General features: G+C 43.8%; 1 protein-coding gene across 6 annotated transcripts in view; it reads left to right on the top strand.

Annotated features, from left to right (window-relative positions):
• ATP2B3 (ATPase plasma membrane Ca2+ transporting 3) overlaps positions 1-23,795 on the top strand; it is a 136,189-nt gene that overhangs the window by 101,657 nt on the left and 10,737 nt on the right. For 2 of the 6 annotated variants that reach the window (XM_072991430.2, XM_072991429.2), the window contains 5 exons: positions 5,761-5,974; positions 6,136-6,347; positions 7,645-7,752; positions 10,007-10,189; positions 16,816-16,969. In XM_072991430.2, coding sequence (XP_072847531.1) covers positions 5,761-5,974; positions 6,136-6,347; positions 7,645-7,752; positions 10,007-10,189; positions 16,816-16,969 — 871 coding nt within the window. Of the gene's footprint in view, positions 1-5,760; positions 5,975-6,135; positions 6,348-7,644; positions 7,753-10,006; positions 10,190-16,815; positions 16,970-21,638; positions 21,686-23,795 lie in introns of all 6 variants that reach the window. The other 4 variants (XM_072991428.2, XM_072991427.2, XM_072991433.2 and 1 more) reach the window with 3 other exon arrangements.

Genomic DNA, 23,795 nt, shown 5'->3' with positions numbered 1-23,795 from the left:
TCCAGGGTGCCATGGGAACGTACCAAAGGAGATAAAATCCAACCACTCATTAACAGCCCACCAGAGGAAAAGAGAGTCTTAGTGCTCACTTTCCAGCAAGAAGCTGTAGAAGACGTAGCCATGTTCACCTCTGTAACCATTAGAGATAAAAACAAAATAGAAAAAAAGTAGAAATAGACAAAAATGTGGTGGCACCTAAAAGACTAACTTCTATAATTGTTTCATGGGAGCTTTCATGGACAAGTCCACTTCATCAGACAGAAGAGCAAGAAAATGTGTCTCTCACCACCCAACAAATGCTGTCTCCACAACATGCAGTGGACTGTAACCCAACAACATATTGGCAGCAGTAGCCCTGAGACGCTTCACCTGGTTGCATTCTGCTGGTCTCTTAGCGTACAAGGGCAAGAACAGGGGACAGGGAAGATCTTTTCAACAAGAAAACTAATGATATAACAGAGAACCTGCACGAAAAGAAGAATACTGCAAAAAAAAAAATGATATCTATACACCCTACCAAAAGAGACAATGCAAAAAATACTGGAAATGGCTCTACCCATATTCATCAGCAAGCTTCTTATAAAGCCATCAAAGACTGCCCCGCTTCATCATCTTCTCACTTCTACAGCTAGCAGTCACAATGCCATAAGTACAATCAGCAAACATCTTCTAAACATCAAGACTAAAAAAGTTAAACAGTGTCTTTGACTGTTTATACACCAAGATCCACAGGCCATTGCCTTCTTTAATGTAGGAAACCATTACACCAGACACTACACTTCTAGCGCCACTTGCGCCATATATTACCACCTGGTGCAGTATCACTAAGAACGAATGGGTGTTAACCATCATTGAACACGGCTATGCCATAGAATTTATATTTCTCCCTCCTACAGGTCTTTTCAGACTTACAATATGGTCTCTGATTCTAGAAGAAGTAATAGCTACACTGCTGAAGAAAGTCACCATACAGCCTGTTCCTCTCAAAATGCTTCCTAACAGCTTCTACTCTTGTTATTTCACAGTTCAAAGCAAAGATGTTTATTTGTGGCCAATCCTGGATCTGAGACATCTAAATTCTTACAGAGACACCAAAATTTTCAGAATGCTGACATTAGAAACAATATTACCACTCCTCAGAAAAGGGGACTGGTTTGCTGTAATCAACCTAAAGGATGCCTATTTCCATAGTACCACTCATTCAAATCATCACAGTTCCCTGAGTTTTGCATTATTTAACAATTCAAAGCACTTCCTTTGGGCTTTATATAGCACCCAGGGGTTTCATGACATGTATGGTGCCATGTATGGTCACTGCCTAGTTCAGACTCTGTGGTATAATGGTGTTCCCTAATATAGACAACAACTCCAAAGTCAAGGCAAAAGGACACATCCTGTTCACCCTCTGTCTCCTATTGGATGTCAAACTTTGCATGAATCTGGAAAAATCAAATTTAGAACCATACGATAAAATCCATTACATCAGCACACTCTGGATTCTAGAACTATGAGAGTGTGATTACCTCAATAAAGAACAAACAAACTAATAACATTGATAAAGAAATTCAAACTGAATGGGACAATCACAGTGTTCATCATCCAAACATTTCTTAGTCTCCCGGCATCTACAATGGCTATGATTCTGTAGACTTGTTTGAAAATGAGATGCCTTCACGCCTGGTACCTGATCTCCTTTGATATGTTGACAGAGGGCAATAGCAAGCTACTGGTCATGACTCCCAAGCTAGCAGAACAGCCCTTATGGTGGGCCAACAAACCTAATTTAACTGGGAAGGCAATCCAGACATCTCAGGCCCAAAATTCAGGCCACAACAGATGCAAGCTTGATAGGATAGGGAGCAAATCGCAGGCCCTGTGGTCCAAGAAATAAATAAACCTGCACATAAACGAGAGCTACTAATGGTGCTGAAGGCCTTTATAGCATTCAGGGAAGCCATATTGGGCAAAGTACTACAAGTTGCCACCACCAGCAAGGATGTGAACTATGTGAACAAACAGAGCAGGACACGCTCCAGGTCTTTGATGCTCCTAGCCGTCGAACTTTGGAAACGGTGCCTCCTGCATCATATATTCCCAATGACCATCCATGTGGCAGGGGAAGACAACTGACTGGCGGACAGTCTTACGTTGGAAAGCATCTCGAGATCGCAAACAGAAGCTAGCGCAACACCTCCTCAACAGTATTTGTAACAAATGGATCAACTGGGTATAGATCTGTTTGCTACTTGTGACAACAAAGCATGTCCGAAATATTGTTCCAGAGCAAGGCAAGAGGGAAATTGTCTAGGATATTCATTCATGACTTGTTGGTCAAGACAAGTCTTCTACCTCTTTCTCTGTTACACAGGGTGATAGCGACGCTTTGTCAAGACAAGTCAGTGCAGTCCTGCATGCCCCATGGTGGCAGCACCAACCTTGGTTTACATAATTAAAGCAAAAGGCGACAGAAGCCTACCACCTGTCCCTACTTCATCACCTACTCTCTCAAAACAGAGGAACAATTCACTATCCAGACTCAGACTGAGGCTGACAACATGAAACACTGTCAACCCTGAAACGAATTATACATTCGTCCAGAAAGCCATCTACCAGGCATAGTTACAGATGAAAATGGTGGAGATCCTCCTCCTTTGCTTAGTCAATTGGAAAATCTGACCTCCAACCCTCATTGCACACAATGTTGTGTTTTCTTCTGTTGCCAAAAGATAATGGTTTATCTCATTCTTCTATTAAAGTCTATTTGTCCACTATAGTAGCAAAACACCCTCTTGATTCCAAAGCATCACAATACTTCAGAAACCCAACTCTCAAGTTCCTGCAGGATCTTCAGAATATCTTTCTGGATGTTCTGAGACCTCCCCCAACAATGTTCATTCTCTGTAGTACTCAACCAATTCATGTAATCACCCTTTGAGTTGATGGCTACTGAAGTCCAGAGACTTCTCACCTACAAAATAGCATTCCTGGTGGCTATTGCCTCAGCATGAAGGGCAAGCAAGTTGTGTACTCTCTGACATGACCTACCTTTCCTGCAAGGTTATGGTCATTATTTTTCCAGACATGTCACTCTTCCCTAGCGTGGTATCAAATTTTCACTTTAATCAGCCTCTCGTCCTCCCAACTTTTTGCCATTGCCTACTATGGAACTGGAGAACATTCTTCATACTTGGACATCCTAAGAGCTCTGACTCTCTATACCTCTAGAACCAAGCATTTCCAAAAGTCTAAGAACTTATTTGTTAGCTATCAGGGTGTAAATATGGGTGACAATCCCCCAGTGATTGTCCAAGTGGCTCATCAACACAATTAAATTGTCTTATCAACTAGCAAACAGACCAATGCCTGACTCTGAAGGGGCATTCCACCAGAGCTGTTGCAGCTTTTACAACCTTTCTCAAAGGAATCCAACTAAGAGACAGCAATGTGGTGTCAGCCCTCAGAGTTTGTCAAACACTACAGGTGGAACATCAGGACAAAACCTGATGCTGTGTTTGGAACAGGAGTAATTTCATCCGTGTTGGTGTGACATTGTACCAGCCGGTAGGTGAGCTTGTCAGTCACCCACATGTGGGATTCACAAAGACCACAACAAAGAAGGACAAGGTTACTAACCTGTAACTGTGGTTCTTGTAGTGGTCATCTGTGAATTCACACAATCAACCCATCCTCTCTTCAGTCTGCCGCGCTACGGTTCACTCGTATATAGTGGTGGGAACTGGGGAACTGAGGGATAACCAGTAGGTACATGGACATGCGCAGTGGAGGCTGAGCTGACCTAACAGTCTTTTTGCTTTGAGCTCTACCATATCCCAACAGGTTTTGTGCAGGTGCAGAAACACCTACATGTGTGATTTCACAGGTGACCACTCAAAGAACCACAGTTACAGGTAAGTAACCTGTCCTTTCCTCTCACAATCTGGAGAAAAGTTTGTGTGGAGAGATACAGGAAAAGAAAGGCACTCAGAGCCAAGGACACTACAGAGAGGAAAAAGAATGCCAATGATTTTGAAACTAGACTTTGTAGCACACGTGGAAAAGATGAAGAAAGATATTACTACCATGTCCCATACTCCTTGATCTTGGTCAGGCCTGCTTTTGGGTTGGACTTTATCAGTTTTCAGAAATCTGTTGTTATAAACAGTTCTCTTACTTGTCTCTGAAATGAAGAAAGAATGCTTCTTTTGAGATGACATCTGCTGTTTGCAGGAATTATAAGGCTGTGATGATGTTTTTCTCACTCTCTCTCTCTTTCTCTTTCTCTCTCTCTCTCTCTCTCACACACACACACACACAAGCTAGGCCACACATACTCAAAGTACTGGAGAGTCACTATGGTCATCCAAAGCCTGACCCTCCGGGTTAGATTGCATGTTAAGACAAATACATATATCCTCCTTTTAAGCCTCCAGCCAGGCATAGGTAAAGGTTCCCCTTGACATTTAGTCCAGTCCCGTCCAACTCAAGGGCGCGGTGCTCATCCCCGTTTCCCAGCCATAGAGCCAGTGTTTTGCCCGTAGACAGTTTCTGTGGTCACGTGGCCAGCGCAACTAGACACGGAACGCCGTTACCTTCCCACTTAGGTGGTACCTATTTATCTATTTGCATTTGCATGCTTTCGAACTGCTAGGATGGCAGGAGCTGGGACAAGCAATGGGAGCTCACTCCGTCACGTGGATTCGATCTTACAACTGTTTGGTCTTCTGACCTTGCAGCACAGAGGCTTCTGCGGTTTAACCCGCAGCACCACCACGTCCCTAGCGCCACCACGTCCCTCCAGCCAGGCATACAGATTGTTTAATGCTCTGTGCCTATGACATCAAACACTCAAACAAAAGCCATGCTATTTCCTGGCTGACCAATTACAAAACAAAATTTGGCCACCTAAGTTGCCAAATGCAAATTGAGGCAAATTCTTGGCTGCATTGCTCTAGAGAGGGAAACAGGATATCTTGACTTAGTGAGGCCTGGAGGTGGCCAACTCAGGCTGCTCATTTGTGGTTTCAATTAAGGGTTAGTTATTTAATTTACTATTGTTGTATTTTTACTGCCAAGGAGATAGGAGCAGATACGCTTGTGGGATTTTATCTTGACTGGCTTTGGTACTATGCACCTTGACATCCTAGATAGGTAAAGACATCTGTTCGATCTCAGACAGGAAAATTTCTTGTTCATGCTGACTTATTACAAATAGATAGATAGATAGATAGATAGATAGATAGATAGATAGATAGATAGATAGATAGATAGATAGATAGATAGATAGATAGATAGATAGATAGATAGATAGATAGATAGATAGATAGATAGATAGATAGATAGATAGATAGATAGATAGATAGATAGATAGATAGATAGAGAAAGAGAGAGAGAGAGAGAGAGAGAGATAACTTGTTATATGTACGCATGCATTATACATACATTATTATACATACGTGTGTGTGTGTGTGTTCATATACTGTATATTTATAACAAGTCAGCATTTATATTGCTCTGAGAGTGCTCTAGCTATGGGTGGTGCATAACTCAAAACAGCGTAACTCAAATATGTATATATAGTATATGTAAAATTGGTGCATGACTTAAACTGGTGGTTGGTACTACCAGAATGTTTACATGTCCCAGAAGAAGCTACTTCTCTTGTGACTTGGGAGGCAAGAAGAAGAGGGTCCCTGCTTCATTCCCTTCCTTATCCATTGATTATGGGGTGTTTGGGTGCCTTCGTCTCTCCTTTTGTTGCAGGACTCTCCACTCAAAGCAGTGCAGATGCTGTGGGTGAACCTGATTATGGACACTTTTGCCTCCCTTGCTCTTGCCACTGAACCCCCCACCGAGGCCCTGCTGCTGCGCAAGCCGTACGGACGTAACAAGCCCCTCATCTCCCGCACCATGATGAAGAATATTTTGGGCCATGCCGTGTACCAGCTCATTATCATCTTTACCCTCCTCTTTGTGGGTGGGTTTTCTTTTATAATGACATAGGCCACTGGAGTTGGGAGGGGTAGGGTGAGACTCTGCCCACGGGTCCAATCCAGATGGGTGGCGGGAGAGGTCTGGCTGGGTGGGTCTGGTGTCCCCTCTGCGATGCGCTACTTTACCACCCTTCCCCACTCACAGGCGAGGTTTTCTTTGACATCGACAGTGGCCGCAATGCTCCCCTGCACTCCCCACCCTCGGAGCACTACACCATCATCTTCAACACCTTTGTCATGATGCAACTCTTCAATGAAATCAACGCCCGGAAAATCCATGGCGAGCGCAATGTCTTTGATGGTATTTTTGGCAACCCCATCTTTTGCAGCATTGTGCTGGGCACCTTTGCCATACAGGTACAAACCTCAGGTCAATGGATGCACACACCTGGATGAGGCTGGCATAGGAAAGAAAGGATGGGTGAACACATGGGTGGAAGTGGTGGATGTGTGCATATCTGTAAGTGGAGGGATATACCTGTTTTCATTCCATTATTATTGCTATTATCAGGATTCTTATCCTTATTTATTAATTACAATTTCTGGGCTGCCCTATATCAAGATATATTAGGCAAGGTATGGAAAATAAAACTGTGAGCAATTATAAAATAGTTTTAAATGACTGAAAGCAATTCAACACAACAATGCAATATGCAGAAGTCCACAGCCCAGTAGGTTAGAGTCAAACTATTCAGATTCTTGAACAAAGAGACATGTTTTAAGCTGGTGCTGAAATGAGACCAGTGTGGATGCCAGTCAGCCCTCCAAAAGATTAGTTATTGTGCTTAACAGACAGTTAACAGAATAACATGGGCTGGGCAGGTCTCTGCTCCAAGGAACTCGGTCTTGATTTCCGAAAATGGGAAAGAAAGGGAAAACCAAGGTCAAAAGGGAATAGAAGTGAGCAAAGGCAGTTCTGTGGACCGAGGCGTCACTTTAATTGAAAGGTGAAGAAAGAAGTGCAGCGAGTGTAACCCCTGGTCACTCTGGTCCCATTTCCCAGCAGCCCTTGCAGAAGAAAGAGGAAGTGGCTGCTGTCTGCCTGATAAGCAGCTCTGTCTCCTTGTATGCTCGTGGCTGCCCTGCTCATACCTCTGGTTCTCCTCGCCCTGAAACATCAAAGGCCTTTTCCTTAAGCACTGTTGTGCTCTCCTTTGCTCCTGCCACATTTGTCAGAAGTTGCCTGCCTGCTTCCCCCCTCTTGTCTTTCTTGAACTGGTCCATCTCCTGCACACCTTAGAATGGTCACTGTAAAGATGATGGCTCCCAGAATCTCTCGGGCAGCACTGCCTTGGCCACTCTGGCTGAAGGCATCTGAGAACTCTCGTTTAGAAAAGTAGTTCTTCCAGTCACCTAACCATGCCCCTGAATCCACTAGTCTCAGCTGGAGCATCCCGATGAGCCTATGGCTGGATATCAGTCAAAATTTAAATAAATCCAGTTGATTCAAGGGATCTTGTCTGGATCACCACTTGGCTGAACCTCCTTGCAGTCTTGTTGATCTTCCCCCTCAAACACAATGCTACAAAAATTTGGCAAGGAGTTCCTGTGGACCAGGTCATCCCTGAGCCTATGTATCCAGGTATCATGATTGCGGGGGGTTTTGTCTCTCTCTGTGGCTTTTTCTCACCATTTGCCTGTTTTCCCTACACAGATCGTCATTGTGCAGTTTGGGGGGAAGCCATTCAGCTGTTCTCCACTGAATGCCGAGCAATGGCTCTGGTGCCTCTTTGTGGGCTTTGGGGAACTTGTCTGGGGACAGGTAAGCAAAAACCTTACTCCGATCTCCTCATCTATGCTTTCTGCAGGATCATCTAACTGGGAGGGAAGGTCCTCAGTATTCAGTCCCAAGATCTGTTGTCAGTGTTATGCTCTATAAAATGTGAAGGAGCTTGTATTCTAAGGCCATTCGCACACCGTTATTCCAGAAAGAAGTAAATAAATAAATGGCAGGAAAATGTATGTATGTTTGTATGTTTGTATGTTTGTATGTATGTATGTATGTATGTGTGTGTGTGTGTGTGTGTGTGTGTGTGTGTGTGTGTGTGAGTGAGTGTGAGTGAGTGAGTGAGTGAGTGAATGAATGAATGAATGAATGAATGAATGAATGAAACCAGACTTCTAAGAATCTCATTTTATCTATATTTCTAAAAATCAAGGTTTTAGCTCCTCTGTTGTGCTAGAGGATACAGTATATTGCAGTGCCCAATTAAAATTTCAGAAGATGAGAAATGTAGCTTTGGACTTTATGTAAATTCCTGCCTGCTTGCTATGTATGAAAAATGTGGCATTTGCAGACTACAGTTTTTCTTTACATAAAAAAAGGTGTTTGCCTTCAGTGCAGAATTTTGATTTGGCTGACTTCTGTTTAGGATGGCATTTATTCAGAAACACTAGGTGGAATCCACCCAGCTGGACCTACTTGCTTTGAGAGAATCTAAATTCTTTCTCCCCCCCCCCATACTGCTAAAAAATAAAGGTAGATTTTTTTTGACCTGCACAGATTGTGTATATTGAGCGTTGTTTATGTAATTGCTTATTCAGTATAATCTGCTATCATGGGGATAGGAAAAGGCAATAAACAATATTGAGCAGCTAAAGCCATGCTCTTCTACCACTAGATATGCTCCTCATTGCACTCCACCCTTGCTTTTCAAATGCCATATTATTATTGTTGTTGTTGTTGTTGTTGTTGTTGTTGTTGTTGTTGTTGTTGTTGTTGTTGTTGTTATTGCTGCCTTTCAAGGGTTACCCGAAAGGGTACTACTCAGAACTAGAGATGGGGATTTTGTATTCTTATACGAAGCCGCCCCCTGGCACAGGTGGCCTGATTATCTCCCCCCACCCCCAGACCTGTCTGGACCACTCACCACACAGTGCACATTGCGTGTTGCCAGCGTCCTCATCACCACACCAATCGCACGGCTGCCACAGCCCCACCTCTTTGCTCATGCAGCCACTCCAGCAAGGAGGCAAGAGGACGAGTCTCCCTGCTCAGCGGCGGAGTGGCTGGGTGAGCAAAGAGGCAGAGCAGTGGCCGTCAGGCCACTGCTGTGATTGACACGGTGATGATAACGCCAGTGACATATAAGGCACACTGTGTACTAAGTGGTCTGGCAGGGTCTTGTGGTGGGAGATAATCAGGGCGACCACCTGTGCCAAATGGCTTCATATTCATATATGATACAAAGCCCCCATCTCTCCTCAGAAGCAAATTCCCATTCCCTTCTTCTGAGGGCACTTCTGGGACTGTGAAGTTTGTCTAAGGCCAGACAGGCTGGCTCTTCACCCAGGAGGCACAGTGAGGTACCTACACCATCCTAAAGAGCTACCAGCATATTTTAAAAAAATGAGTGTCTCATTAGCTATGACATTTAGTAGACCCTTTAAAAAACCAAACAAACTATGAAATGCAGTTTACAGGGCCAAGGTGGGTTCAGATACACTTCTGGAATCTTTTTGAGAGGGGAAACCATCATCTGGCATAAAGGACCATGTACCTCCCTCCCGCAGCTTGAAAAAGATGATGAGTGCCCATGCTGGCCAGATTTTAAGAATTGTAGTCCGAAAAGAAACTTTTCCAAACTGTGCTCCCAATCCCTTTTGCTACTTCTTCCTAAATTTCCTTCTTTCTAAGACATAAATTAATCAATTAATGACATATTATCAAAGTCAAGTCACTTCCAACTTATGGCAACACTTTTCAGGGTTTTCTAGGTACAGAGTACTCAGAAGTGGTTTACCATTCCCTTTTTTTTTGGCAGCCCCCTGGGGCTATGCAGTTAGCCAAAGGCTGCACAGGCTGGCTCTTCTCCCAAATGTTTTGAGTCATGGTATTTCTGCCAAAGGTTGATCAGAATTCTCAGTTATGTCTCTAGTATAAGATTTCACTTGAATGCCGTGAAAGAGAGCAGCACAGAGAACGGAAAAGTTGTTCTTCCAAGCTCTGCAGATAATTGGTCCTATATAGAAAGGAAAGATCAGAATGTAGGTTCGCTGCCTCCTCCCTTCTGCAGGTCATTGCTACCATCCCTACCAGCCAACTCAAATGCCTGAAGGAGGCAGGCCACGGTCCTGGCAAGGATGAAATCACTGATGAAGAGATGGCAGAGGATGAAGAAGAAATTGACCATGCTGAACGGGAGCTGCGCCGTGGCCAGATCCTGTGGTTCCGTGGCCTCAACCGCATCCAGACCCAGGTATGAGACAACGGGGAGGAGTTTCTTTGCATCTGACTCCTCCCACCAGTGCTTCCCTACCCTCTTTTCCCAGCCCTTCCTTTGCTTTAGCAGAGACTTGAAGACAGCCCCTTCATCTGGTGATCTCCCACCCCTTCCCAGGACATGGTGGTTTCACCCTGCTGCTCATGCCTGGGGGAGAGAGAGAGAGACCCACAATGCCAGCTTGGGCATTTCATCTCCCTTGCCCTTTGCCTTGTTTCAGCAGAAAGAGTTAATGAATGCACTGCTTGGATGCATGAATGAAGGCAGCCTATAGAAGCAGAAATGGGATGGTGATTCTATTGTTGGGCTGCTTGGAAGCTTCTAGGAGAAGGCTAACAAATGTTGTAGCTGAGCGAGTAGTGTTAGTAGCAGTTGTAGAGGTGTTTCAAGTAATAGCTAATTCTAATTCCCCTTATGACAGAGCAGGGGGAGAGACTGAAATCTGTGCAAGGCCACCCAGTGTGTCTGTGGCTGATGGTACAAGGTTGTCTGCAAATCATGTAGCTCAGATGAGCCCATATTGGTCTCTACCCCCATTTGCAGAACAAAAGAAGTGACCATAATAAGGTCAGTGTGGCCTTACCCAAGTCAAGATGTTGGCAAAAGTTCTTCCATTCCACACTGTACCTGTTTTTCAGGGAGCTTCTTCCAGGTACTCTAGTGTGGCACTAAAGCTGCAGCATCAGACATGAGATCTGCAATATATTCCCATGCCCCATAATTTACCTGGCCAAGAAGCCACAAAAGGCAAGGTGATCTATGTGCTCACAAATGTGTCTGCTCTTGGTAATGGCATAAGACATAACTTGCAAAAACTGGGATGTGGATGCAAGCAAACCCCACAAGGTGGGCTCCTGGCCCGCCATTAAAGAGCCTTCTTTCTTTGCAGGCATTTCTCATGCAGTTGTGTATTTTAGGAAATGAAACATCGGTGGTGCAAGACCACCCAGTGCTGCAGTTGTGGTGAGCATCTGGAAGATACGTTGGAGAGATTTATGTTAATTAGATTGAAGTGGGATGGGTATTGCAAGTGTCTGTAAAAGTATTGAAGCACCCTGTCATAATGCCTTGGTGAGGAATTTGGCCTGTTAACCGATTTGGGTTTCATATCCCTGAATTAGACAACATTAAAATGAGAAACAGAAACCTTCTTGCAGATGTTTCCCTTCTATGGTGGCAATAGTCCCGTCTATCGTGGCTACAAAGAGCAGTGTAAGAGGATTAAGGAATCAGTGTGGAATTTTTCTTTATCTGTAAGATAATCCCCAATTTTTCTCAAAACCAGACTTCCCATGTTCACCACACGGAGGATAACTATGACGATTAAATTCTACAAATGAATTTAATTGACTGTTTAGCTGGCTATTTTGTCTATAGATGTGATCAAGTATGATTTGTTAGATATAAACTTCATCTTATCTCCACAGCTGATGTGGGGTTACTGCTTGAGAAAGTTATTTTCTTGGACAACAGCTCCACTACTGTAGTGTCACTGGCCATGCCAGCTGGGAGAATCAAAGTCTTCTGACCCTGAACAAGTAACTTTTTCAAGCTAAGGGTGAAATTATTAGGAATTTATGAGACACAGGCAGTTAGAGGCTAAGGGCAGTGGGAAGATGGGCCTACAGTCCAAGGAAAAGAACAAAGTGGTAAGACGCTCAGAAAACAGCCTCTCCGTAGCCACTGGGATCCCATCACTTTCCTTCAGGCCTCAGGGTGCTTCCACACTGACATTTATTCTGGAATTGTCACCTTTTATCCACTCCCTTCTAAGTCATCTACATCAGTGGTTCTTAACCTCTGTTACTCAGGTGTTTTTGAACTGCAACTCCCAGAAACCCCAGCCAGCAGAGCTGATGGTGAAGGCTTCTGGGAGTTGCAGTCCAAAAACATCTGAGTAACAAAGGTTAAGAACCAGTGATCTACATGATGTTGCCATCAACCTGCTGCTGTCCTGTCCTTTTCCTATGCCACGTATCCTAATGAGGTTTCAGAAAACCCTTTTTGGGAAGGAAAGCACAGCAGTCTTTGGATACCTGCATCGACTTAGAACTCATGTTCTGCTTTTTTTTTAAAAAAATAGTGTTTACATTTGATGTGGGGAGTTATGTTTCAGTTGACTGCTGTCACACTTTTTCACTTGAAATTCCTTTTACTATTATCTCCCCAGTTATCTCTATTTTGAAATGTTGCTTTTTTTAAAACAGATCAGTTTCAACATTTATACTGAAAGGCTTTACTTTTTTTTTTTAACCAATGAATTAAATAAGGATGCTACTAATGTGGCTTGATTTCTTCACCCACACAACCACATGGTGCCCTCTAGTGGAATGACCACAGCAGGGTGCTTTTAAATCAAAAGCGCTACACCGGCCATTGCTGTTTTGCACGTCGCTGAGAGCAGAAAAGCAATGACTGGGTCTCTCTGAAAGTCTGGAAGCACCCTCAGATAACATCTTTTACTTCATTGGGCTTATCTGCAATCAAAAAGGCCAGACGACTAGTCTGTTTTCTTTTTCAAAGAAAATGCCAACTACAATCATTGCATACCTCATAGCCACACTAAAAAATCAAGTGAAACCATTTATGGTGCAGTCACATCCGAGTCACAACTGCCCCAGGTCCTTGCTTATAGCTGGGACACTAAGCCCAGGAGAGAAACTGCTAGAAGGCAAGTTGTTCTACCTGTAGCCATTACAGGGTTTGTATGCAAAGTACCTCCAACGGAGTTCATGGCAGAGGCATGATCCTGAGACACCCATGTCTAGCTTCTATGTTCTAACAACACATGCTTTCTGATTGCAGCCCTTCCCCCCCAACCCATCCCTTCCTGTTTCCTCAAACCGTCTGAAAGAGGGGGTGGGACATGTGCCTTGCAATTCTTCTTTTCCTTTAGCAAGTCAAACAAAAGGTGGTTTGTTCCTGCCTTAAGACTTGATGGCTCTTGGATCAAAGAAGGACACAGGCCTGGAGCATGACGAGAAATAACCCAATGGCATGTGTTGTGTATCAAAGCTGCTGCTTACTGGTTTACATGAAATGAATATGACCCAGGAATCCTGTTTTCCAAACCCTCTCTTATACTCCAGCTCCACCCCAAAACGGCCATGGCAGATTCTATTCCACCCCAGAGTGAAGGAGAGTGCCCAGCAGGCTGGTCCTCCAGAAGTCCAGGTTCCCCTACCCATATCAAAGCTCATCAGACTCTCAGTCCACAGGGATGGAGGACCAGGGCTTCCAAGACAGAGTGTAGCACTTCCAAGAGCTATTTAAATCCCAGCTCTTTTGCTGAATTTTTTTTTTAAATGGAGCACTTCCCCTGATCTCAGTCCACTCCTTTGCTTTCCTGGAATAGGAACAGAGCCTAGCCCTGCTCCCTGGGGTAATACCACTCTCTGCCAACTCCCAAAACCAAGCTGTCTTCCAAGAGATAGACTAACTGGGGAGGTGGGGTGGAGAGCATGGAGCTTCCCGTGGATCAGAATGCCTTGCCTTCCCAAAGCCTACTTACTGGCACTGGAATGGAGACTCTTCTGCTTTCCGCTGCTCATCTGACTTGCACCAGCAGGAGATCAAGATACCCAAACTGGTTTGTTTTCCTACTCCCTCCATTTCAGCCAAGCCAGCCGGTTCATTTGAATCTGTAACCATAAGTGGGGAACCTAAAGCCCTGTGGCTGAATCTGGCCTTCCTTTAAACTCAGCCTGACCCTCTGAGCTTTTCCAGTTGGCTAGGCCAGGGGTTCTTAACCTTGGGTTACTCAGGTGTTTTTGAACTGCAACTCCCAGAAACCCCAGCCAGCACAGCTGATGATGAAGGCTTCTGGGAGTTGCAGTCCAAAAACACCTGAGTAACCCAAGGTTAAGAACCACTGGGCTAGGCCTTTTTCCTGAGATCACCATCATTGGGTGGTTTCTGAGCATTCACATAGGGTTTTCCTTATTCCAAAAGCTTGAGACCTCCCTTTCAAAGGCTTAGTTGAGGGCGCTAAAAACTATGAGTATAATATAGCGGTATTGTTGGTCCCAGTATGTTGTCCGCCACCCCTCCCAATCAATGGGATGCAGTTCCCAAAACCTCTCTAGAACTAAGTTTGGCCCTTGGGCTGAAAGTTCTCCCCTACCCTAATTCTAAAACCTATTGGCCTTATATCGCACCGGTTCTTGATCTTGTACATGGTCTTCATGACAAGCCGGTGAGGATAGGTTCCCCATTAAATAATTGTGGGTAATACAGCGAAGAGGGTGACATGGTCTATGGCTGAGCTAGGACCTACACTCCAGTTTCTGTTCCCAGTAGGACCATTTTGCTTCTGTGCTGCCAACAGCTGTGAATGGATGTATGTGAAGGTGCCCTTAACAAATGAGAAGTACCCGATGTGAGGGATGTAGTCCATACAGACCTTTAAAGTTACAATACATTTGCAACTCAAGAAATTAATCATATGTTCAATATACAATATTATGGTGATTCAAGGGAGCTCAATTTTAAAGTAGTTTAAAGACTACAGACCTTTTTGTCCAGCTGTTTTCACGAGAACACATGGACTTCCATTCATTCCAATGAGATATACATAATAAACTATGCCCTATGTCAGCTGTTCCCCAAACTGTGGCCCTCCAAATGTTGTGGATTACAACTTCCATCATTCTTGACCTTCAGGTTTAACTGTATGAGGCTGATAGAAAGTGTATTCCAGACTAGCTGAAGGACATAGGGCTGAGGGCTGTGTTGGGCCAGAAAACAGGGATTTTCCTTAGATTTCCACTGCTGAAATGATTTTTTACAACTTTGAAAAGGGCAAGAACCTTGTTTTCTTTTGCATCTCATCAAAGGTGTAACCAGACTGGAGCAACTGAGGCTTGGCCACAGAGCACCAGCATTTAGATGGCACCAAGATCTAGAGGTGGATGAAAATATGAGGCTTAGGAAAATGAAGAGCAATACCTCACACCCTGTCCAGTTTCTTTTCCTTTCGAAAACATAAAGTTTTGTCTTTTCTTTTTGAGGAACACCCCATTCTTCTCCCCTTTTTCATGAGGGGCTTGCAGTCCAGCCTCATGGCAGAGTGGGAGGGGAAAGGGTGCCAATTTGCTGTAGGTCTCAAAAGGGCTAGTTAGGAATCTGCCTCTGTCCAGCCTAGTGGTGGAAGAGGACTACCATGTGGTTCCAGGCTGCTCTGACTCAAGGCAACAACAAGGTTGACAGGAATAAATGTATCTTTATATCCCCGACCACTGGCTTATTATGTTCAGTTGAATTTTTTAAAATAATGAAAAGTTACAGCGTTAGTTGATTTTCAAAAATTAGAAAGTAAGGCACTAACTTGTAGCTATCACAATAACGGACTATTTCTTGGAAAACCTTAGAGCTATTACTGAAACTAATGGCATTTTAAACGTGAACTTGTAAGCCCTGTGACATAGTATGGGGAGGAGAGGTCAACCATGTTTCAGGAAATTTGTTACATCCTTAGCAGGGTTGGCTTTCACAGAGGGGAAAAGTATGATGGAGTTTCAGGAGATGCGATGATTTCTGCTTAGGTGTAAACAAATAGCACATAAACATGCCATATACTGTAGTTTTGAATGGAGGAACTGCAAGATTCAAGGGCCCTGCGTGCCATTGTGTTTGTGGGTGGATAGGTGTGTATGGGTGTGTACCGATGGCTTGCTCCTGCAGAATTAGTCAATTAGAGACAAGCCATTCCAAAGCAGGGCAAGGAAACAGATGGAGCCGTCACTACAACAGGGTCCTCCAAAACAGCCTTTTTCTCCATGGGAATGAATGATACCCATTCATTTACCAGGAATAAACGAAAAGAGGTATTCTCAGAAACACAGTTAAGGTAGATCTAAAACTTACTTCCTTGCCCAGATCCGCCCACTTATGGGAAATCAAGCCTGCCTGAGCCTTCCCCCTGTTTTTCTCTTATAAAAAAAAACAAATCTTAGTTTCAGTTCCTTGGCAAGGCTAGAATTTAGCCAAATGTTGGGAAAAAGTTTTACACATAAAGAGTGAAACATTTGAGTTACTGTTCAATTATACTGCCGTTTGAAAAGTGTAAAATATGCTACAACCCACTCGTTTGAGTATATACTCCATGCCCCAGGTGGTACAGATAAACCTACGGTCTTATTTGCCCTCATAATGATCTTATTATTTCCCTCACTTTTCCCACTCAAAGTTACAGTACTGATCTTTGTGACAGCTGGTAGCAAGAAGTTTCATGGGTCAGCTGTGCCTTGCTCTTAATGGGTGAGTTTTCTTACTAATTTCTTATCTTGCTGGATTATCCCTAGCAATATTAGTAGAAGATGCCAGAGGTTGAATACTCTCAGTGAGCCCTCCAGAAAGGGACCCTCCAAGTATGACCAGTTGCCTCGATCTTTTGCTGGTGCAATTTGCTCTTTCCATCCAATGTGAGGTGGGGTGCGAACTCCCCCCACCCCACCCCCCAAGCTGGTCTCTGGCGCATCACGCTTCCAAGACTGTGGCCAGACACCCAGCATGGCCCATCATACTCTGGCTGGCACGCGCTGTCCCGCTGCAGCCGCTGCCCGCTGCCACCCGAATTTTCTATCTCATTTTCTCTCCTGCAGATGGAGGTAGTTAGCACCTTCAAGAGAAGCGGCTCCTTTCAAGGGGCTGTCCGACGCCGCTCTTCCGTCCTCAGCCAACTGCACGATGTAACCAATATTTCTACCCCCACTCACGTAATTCTCTCCGCCGCAAATGCCAGCACCGGTGCCGGGAGTGAGTCTTGATTTCCTCTTACTGCTTGTGATTTAAAAACAATCGAAAAAAAGACCAAAAAAAAAAAAAAAACCCAACCCCATCCTATTTCTGCCCTCCTCAATATCTCCTTCCTTCTCTTCTATCCTCCCTCCCTACCCCTCCTTCCTTTGGTCCTCTGTTATTGCAGTCACTGTTGCAATATTATTTATTTCAGTTTTTTTTCTCTGTCCGGTCTCAGTCACGCCGGATTTACAACTTCTATAAAAGCCATACAATTTCTGCGCTTTGCCCCCTCCTTCTTTAACCACCTGCACCCTTTCTCTCCTTGGTTTGCTCGTCTCTTTCACCTTCTTTATTAGTGGCTGCTAGTTTTTAAATGGTCTGGAGTGAGATCCCCAGCTGGTGAGGTGGGAGCTGGTCTGGGTCCAGGAGGAATATGTTCCCATGGAAAGAATGGAGCAAGGTACAGGGATACCAGCTGGGGATCAAGCCTTGTTTCTCAGCCTAACCACACATCTTGGTGGTAATTATTAGTGTTTATTGTGGTGTTTGATGTGTGTCACTCACTGTTGCACGTCAGAGATTTGGGCGCCTGAGTGGGCAGGCTGGTAGAGAGAAAAGTTAAAATATCTGGTTGGAGACCTGGGCATGAAGCTTTGGACAAGATCACATTCTTACATCACCCGTTCCATGGCAAAATCTGAAGGTATTTTATATAATAAAGGTTCCAAATTTGGAAGAAGCCAGTATAAAAAGAACCGCTTTTTCCATAGCTGACCAACTGGCCCAAAGGATGCTCTTTCTGCTCAGCATGACTTTGTGTCCCTACCTGGATCTGACATAACAATGAATTAGCAGGTCAGATTCATGTCACTTCTAGGACTGAATGGGACCGATTCACCTCACCAAGCCCAACGGCTGTGCAATTCCCACTGGAATAAGTGGAAATTGCTCAAAGGCAGATGCTTGGGGACTGTTGCCTGTGGCATCATCACTTACAACTCCATCTACCACCTATGCTTCACATTTAAACTAATCTCAAAACTGATTTGACAAGCTTGCCCTCAGAGAATCTTGGGAGTTGTGTAGTTTTGTCCTGAAAACTATTTTTTGACCATGGGGTAAGATAGGTAGTATAAAGCCTATGATTCTGGGCACATCTACACTGTAGATAAATGAATATATCACTCATTCCTCCTTGAGAGCTTGTTGAGAAGGGATCCAGCTGTTTAGCTGGTATTGGACTGCAGTTCCCATAATATTGTGCCTATGGTTATGGCCATCAGTATCTGGAGGACCATGCATTTTCCTTTCCTTATTTAAAATAATTCTAATCTTCCTTTCTAAGCTGTTTCATAGGGTCTTTGAGAGAAGCCATGGCAATTCAAGTAGCATAAAACCAATATGTATAGGTTAGTAAGGTGGATATCCTGTGTCTGGGTTCCTTGACTAGGAGCCAGAACAATTTGAAAATGATTTAAATTTGTAATATAGGCAGGACATGGAATAAATAAGGTGGCAGAGGAGTTCAGAAAGTCTCTGAACGAATAAAGAAAAGCCCATTTGAGAATAAGAATGCCAGGAATATGTTTCCATAGCTCTGAAGCTACTATTGTCTCATTAAATAGTTAAAGAGATGTTTGTGGAAAGGATTGACATGCTGGGGAAAGCGAAGGAAAAAAAAAATTCTGTGGAGTATGTTGGCACAAAAGAGGAGGGTCTGTTTTGCTCAGAATAGGCAGGATTATGCAAACATGCCTCTTGAGGACACCTATAGCGAGGCCACCAGCCAGTTCCTCTATGCGTGATGACAAAGAAATGGTTCCCCGTCTCCTCTTATCTGCCTCAGTCCCCTGCCTACGTCTCCCCCTCCCATCCCCCTTTGGAAAATGTGCCACCTCCTCCTTGCCTTCTTGAAACAAAACTGCTCTTAATTTCTCGTTTTGGGGGGACACAGCCATGAAAGTTCCAGAGAGGTAAGCTATCCATTCTCCAGTTCTTCTGCTCCTGGACTAGGTCCCAGGTGTTCATGGCAAGTTGGTTTATTTTTAGACTGTTTCAACAGTTTCTTTTTCCTTTCCTTTTTTTTTTAAACCAATCAAAGCTATGCTGGTGGCCATGCCGGCATTGTGGTGTGCTGTGGTAGAGTCGTTGGTGCCTTTTGGTATGACATGCACTGGTCTTGCTTTTCAATGGGGCGCACCCTTACAATGTAAACCTTCGAGTATGGCCTTGTAATCTTTGCTGCAGTTTTAGCAGTTCTCTCTCTCTCTCTCTCTCCCTCTCTCTCTTTCTTTTTAAATACTGCCTTTATATTAAATTCTCTTCCTACCTTCCAGTGAGCTGCTGTCACTCCTTGGGAAATTGATATCCATTAATAGCCTTTGGTCTTTCTCCACTTCTTGCATCTTGGAATTGCTGTGTCTGTTTTATGTTTCCTTTTATTTTTGTTTGATAATGATTGTATTTCTTTTTTAGGAACCATGCTATGGATGCCAAATGGGTTTTGCTACCTTAAAATTTTCCATAGGGGAGTTTGTCATTTCAGGCTCACAGAATAATGAGACCCATGAAACAAAAAATCGAAGAGTAGCTCTTGCCAGCATCTAATTAGCAGGGATTACAATCTACAAAATGATTCTACTTGGTAAAGCCAACGAAATGAGTGAACCTGCAAAGGAATTATTTTCAGTAAGGCATAAGTATGTCTACAGATATGTTACGTTCTAAAATTCTTCATGGCACCCAAAACGTGACCATAGGTGTCAGAATAAATTCTGACAGGTTCCTATATCACATACGTGTACTCTAGACCAGTGGTCCCCAACCTTGGGCCTCCAGATGTTCTTGGACTACAACTCCCAGAAGCCTTCACCACCATCTCTGCTGGCCAGGATTTCTGGGAGTTGAAGTCCAAGAACATCTGGAGGCCCAAGGTTGAGGACCACTGCTGTAGACCCTAGTATCATCCTGACAGCATAAGTACTAGATACAAACATTCTTCAGCTTCCTATCCAGAAACCTAAGCAAGTCACCTGTGTATTTTGGGAGGCAATACTTTCTCCCTAAACTTCTCATAGACACTGCACTGAACAGGTTTCATACTCCTTGGCCATCCCAACCAGAATCTCATCTATTACTGACCAGGCACTGGGTCGTTTGAAAAGCAACATGATAACTGCCATTAAAGTGATTGTTGTAAGGCTCCCACCCCTCTCCAAGGCTTTGAGTGCCTTCCATGACACCACGTAAACATCCAGCAAAAGGAAGTTTCCTCAGTGCTGCATCCTCAGGCAAGGAAAACCTTTGTCAGCTGAAATTCTGCGTACTGTTCAAGGTACAATGGCATTGGGGCATCGGTAGGGAATCCACCTAACACAGGCATGGCTGGATCTGCAACACTTATGTCCTTTCTGCTTTTTTGTGTAGGTCAGCCTTGATGGAGGCCCCTTCTAGGCTTAGCAAATTAGCACAATCCAGATCTTTTTGCCTTATTGTTGATAAGCCTTCTTTGGAGAAATTACGGAGTTTTTCCTCTTTGCCCTTCCCCCACCTTTTTTTTTTTACACTAGGCTATGCTGAATTGTAAATTAGAGTTGGGTAGACTTCTCCTATTTTAGACTTATGTATATGATTATTTAACACCTCCATCTGTACATGTTTTTAACAGTGTTACTCAATCCGAGCAATGCGAATGGCACAGGTCTGAAACCTAAAAGTTGTCTCTCCTGAGGAGGATGAGAACAAGCATCTGTTTTGGAGGTCTGTGCTGCAGCCAAAATGAAATAAACAAAAACACAGATATCAGGCCCATACAAAAGGGAGTAGGGTGCTTTGGCCATAGGTGCATCTCTAGAATCACCCAACACCATGTTAAAAACATGCAGGGATGGAATGGTTATAATAAATAAACAAATAACTATCTGAAAAGCTATTGTCTCTCCATATATAGCCCCTCTTTGCTGTCTCAGTTTAGCAGCAGGGCTTGGAAAATTGACTCCTGTGAGCTACAGCTAAGGTTCCAAAAATGAATTTTCCAAAGCTCTTGTCAGGAGAGCACGCTCAGAATAACAACAGAACTTAGTTATCCCCTAATAATTGGGGAAATCAAGATATGCTTAAAGCTTAAGTCTCCCCCCCCCAATTCATAAGCTAAATGTGTATGAGCAAAATGGAGGTTCCAGTTTGTCTTTGTGAAATAATAGTTAATTTTAGGTTAATAGCAGAGTTATTAGGGGTGGTGTTGGAAAAGGTTTGCACTATGGACAACAAGTCTTCACACCCTCCATGGAGGCCAAACTTTTACTTGAAATAACTATTGCTATACCTCAGCAATGAGGAGGCCTCATTTGACTTTGGACTTCAGCTAGTCATTAAGCAATACTAAGGAAATGTACGGGCTGCAATCTAAAACATATGAAGGGTCAAAAATTACCAGCCCCTGTTATGCATAAAATATACATATAAACCAATTTAATACATTAAAAACAAACAAGATCAAATACTGTAAGTCTGGTTTTCAGCTTTGTACAGACACAGAACTGAACTGGCAGAGCTACTATCCCATATTCACTAAATTCTTCAGAATCCCTTCCCACTGGAGCCTGAAATGAATCCCCTGTCTTAGCTCCTTTCCTGTGCACTTTTCCCATACAAACATCCCTTTCCTATTCTTTTCCCTTTGCAGCTGCGAGGATATCATGGATGGAATCATCACAAATGCCAGCTGGGAATGTCCTGTAGTATTTGTTTTTTTGTTTTGTTTTAAATAAACCCTAACAATAAACCAGCCAAAAAATACATATATCCCCTTGTTTCTCCCGTTTCCTTTCCTTAATCTCTCTTCACCCACCCTCATCCCATTTTTACCGCTTTCTGCTTATCCATGGGGACTTTGCCATCATGTGGAACTCAAAGATGTACCAAACAACTATTTTAGCCTCTTCCCTCAACTAAAATTCCCTTTCTGTGGAAGGTTAAGACTAGCAAGGCAATAAACCTCCACAATCAGAATCCAGGGGAGAATGTGGCAAATGCTCATAGTTTTGAGTTTATCTGGTACACACTGTCCTTTGGGGATCTCACCTTCAAGGTGTTGAGAGAGGGGGGGGAAGGAAAACGTGTACTAATACCAATGTGATTGACCGAGAGGTTTGCATTCCCAATCCATGAGTCTGCTTCCTGCAATATTTGGTTCAGTAAGTGTAGGAAATATAATACCTCCAAAGGGCATGTTTTATCGCTACCACACAGATTCCTAGACGTAGTTGACATTTATCGTTTTAAAATTCATGAAGTACTGTGTATTCATGAAAAAAGCCATTTCCACATGGGTGAAAATAATGTATATTCTATAATGCCATGGAATAGAGGGAAAACTGCCTTTCATCCTTTGTAAATCAAGTAAGGATGGGCTGGGCTTTTGTCCCTTTCAGCAGGGGTCTAGATTTCAAACCACAAGTTCCCACATATTATACTGCCTGAAGCAGAAGATTAAGTGATGTCTTTCCCCCCAAGTCAAGGTTCATAGTATGTTATTTAGACAACTGGGGGAGGAAACTCCACATGTACCTCTTCCTATCCTTAACAGTAAAAATCAGAGATGGTGCAAGTTACTTTTTCTTTTGGCTACTGCCATGTTCACTGTGGGATTCTAGGGAACTGTGGTGTGGAAAAAAAGTAACTTCCTACAGCACCGCTAAAAACACAGTAATAGTGGAATAAATAACTAACAACTGGCTGCCCTTTAATGACACCTAATCCATTGCCCTCGTCTGCCTAATGATATAGGGGGAAACACTGAGAACAGAGATAGCCTGGTTGGAAAAAGCTTCCCATGCTGTAGTATGGGTAGGCTTGCCTTGGGCTTGTGACAGAAATACTGGCTTTTATACAAAGATGTTGGCTGTCTTTGTGTAGGAAGAGAAACTGTAGCTCAGGGGGAGAGTGAGTCACACTGCAGTTTGGGAACACAGATCTACACTTAAAACTTCAGATCACTGGCACAGGAAGGTCTCTTGACCAAGTCCGTTCCCTCAGGGGAAGTGTAGTTTGGTGGAGGCGGTGAGAAAAATCTGTTACAAAACAACACCCCTCAAGAGATTTCAGTTCAGATGGGAGAAGGAATGACTCTTAAATAGATCAGCGTATGGGTTTATGTTTGTACTGAAGCTGTGCTCATAGGGACAAAGGCAGGGATCCCTCCCTGGCATTTCCTCAGTCACTAGTGGGGATGAATACTGAATAATTCATATTTCCACTGCAGAGAGTGCCTTAAGGCCTGGTGTTCAGAAAAGGGTCCCCTGCCCTATTCTTCTCCACTTCAACCTGCTGGCTCATCTTTTCTTTCCTGTGTCTTCATACCTGCTTTTGGCCAGGGCAAGGGGCAAGCGGGAAGCCGGCAAGGAGGCATGGACGGAGGCACCAGTGGCACAGCATGAACCCATCATCCCCTCTTCCCTTGTCTCCTCCCCAAAACAGCAAGGATGGGCCTTAATACTCGAAAGTTTACTGTACTGTTGCAAGAATGCATGGGTCTTTCTTCTCTTCCTTTCCTGAGGCTGTTAACTGGGGTTGTCTTTTCACTTGTCTGTCTGTGCTTTTTGCTTTTCTGAAATCACATTGTTGGGGAGGGGGGGGACTCCTGCCCTGACTTTCTTTGCAGCATGAAAGCAATCCCTCCTCGCTCATCTCTGCTTCCTCTTCTTGCCTGTGTTTTATACTCTCCCAATCAGGCTTTTTGCTGCATTTGTCAGTGGCTGAAAACCATATGCCCTCTTGTTTTTCCATCTGCACAGTACTGCATGTTTTTCCCAAGCAACTGGCTGTTTAAACGGGGGCCATG

Source organism: Pogona vitticeps, chromosome 2, assembly GCF_051106095.1.
Source record: "Pogona vitticeps strain Pit_001003342236 chromosome 2, PviZW2.1, whole genome shotgun sequence".
NCBI classification, from domain to species: domain Eukaryota; kingdom Metazoa; phylum Chordata; class Lepidosauria; order Squamata; family Agamidae; genus Pogona; species Pogona vitticeps.
This window is presented reverse-complemented; position numbering and strand designations above follow the sequence as displayed.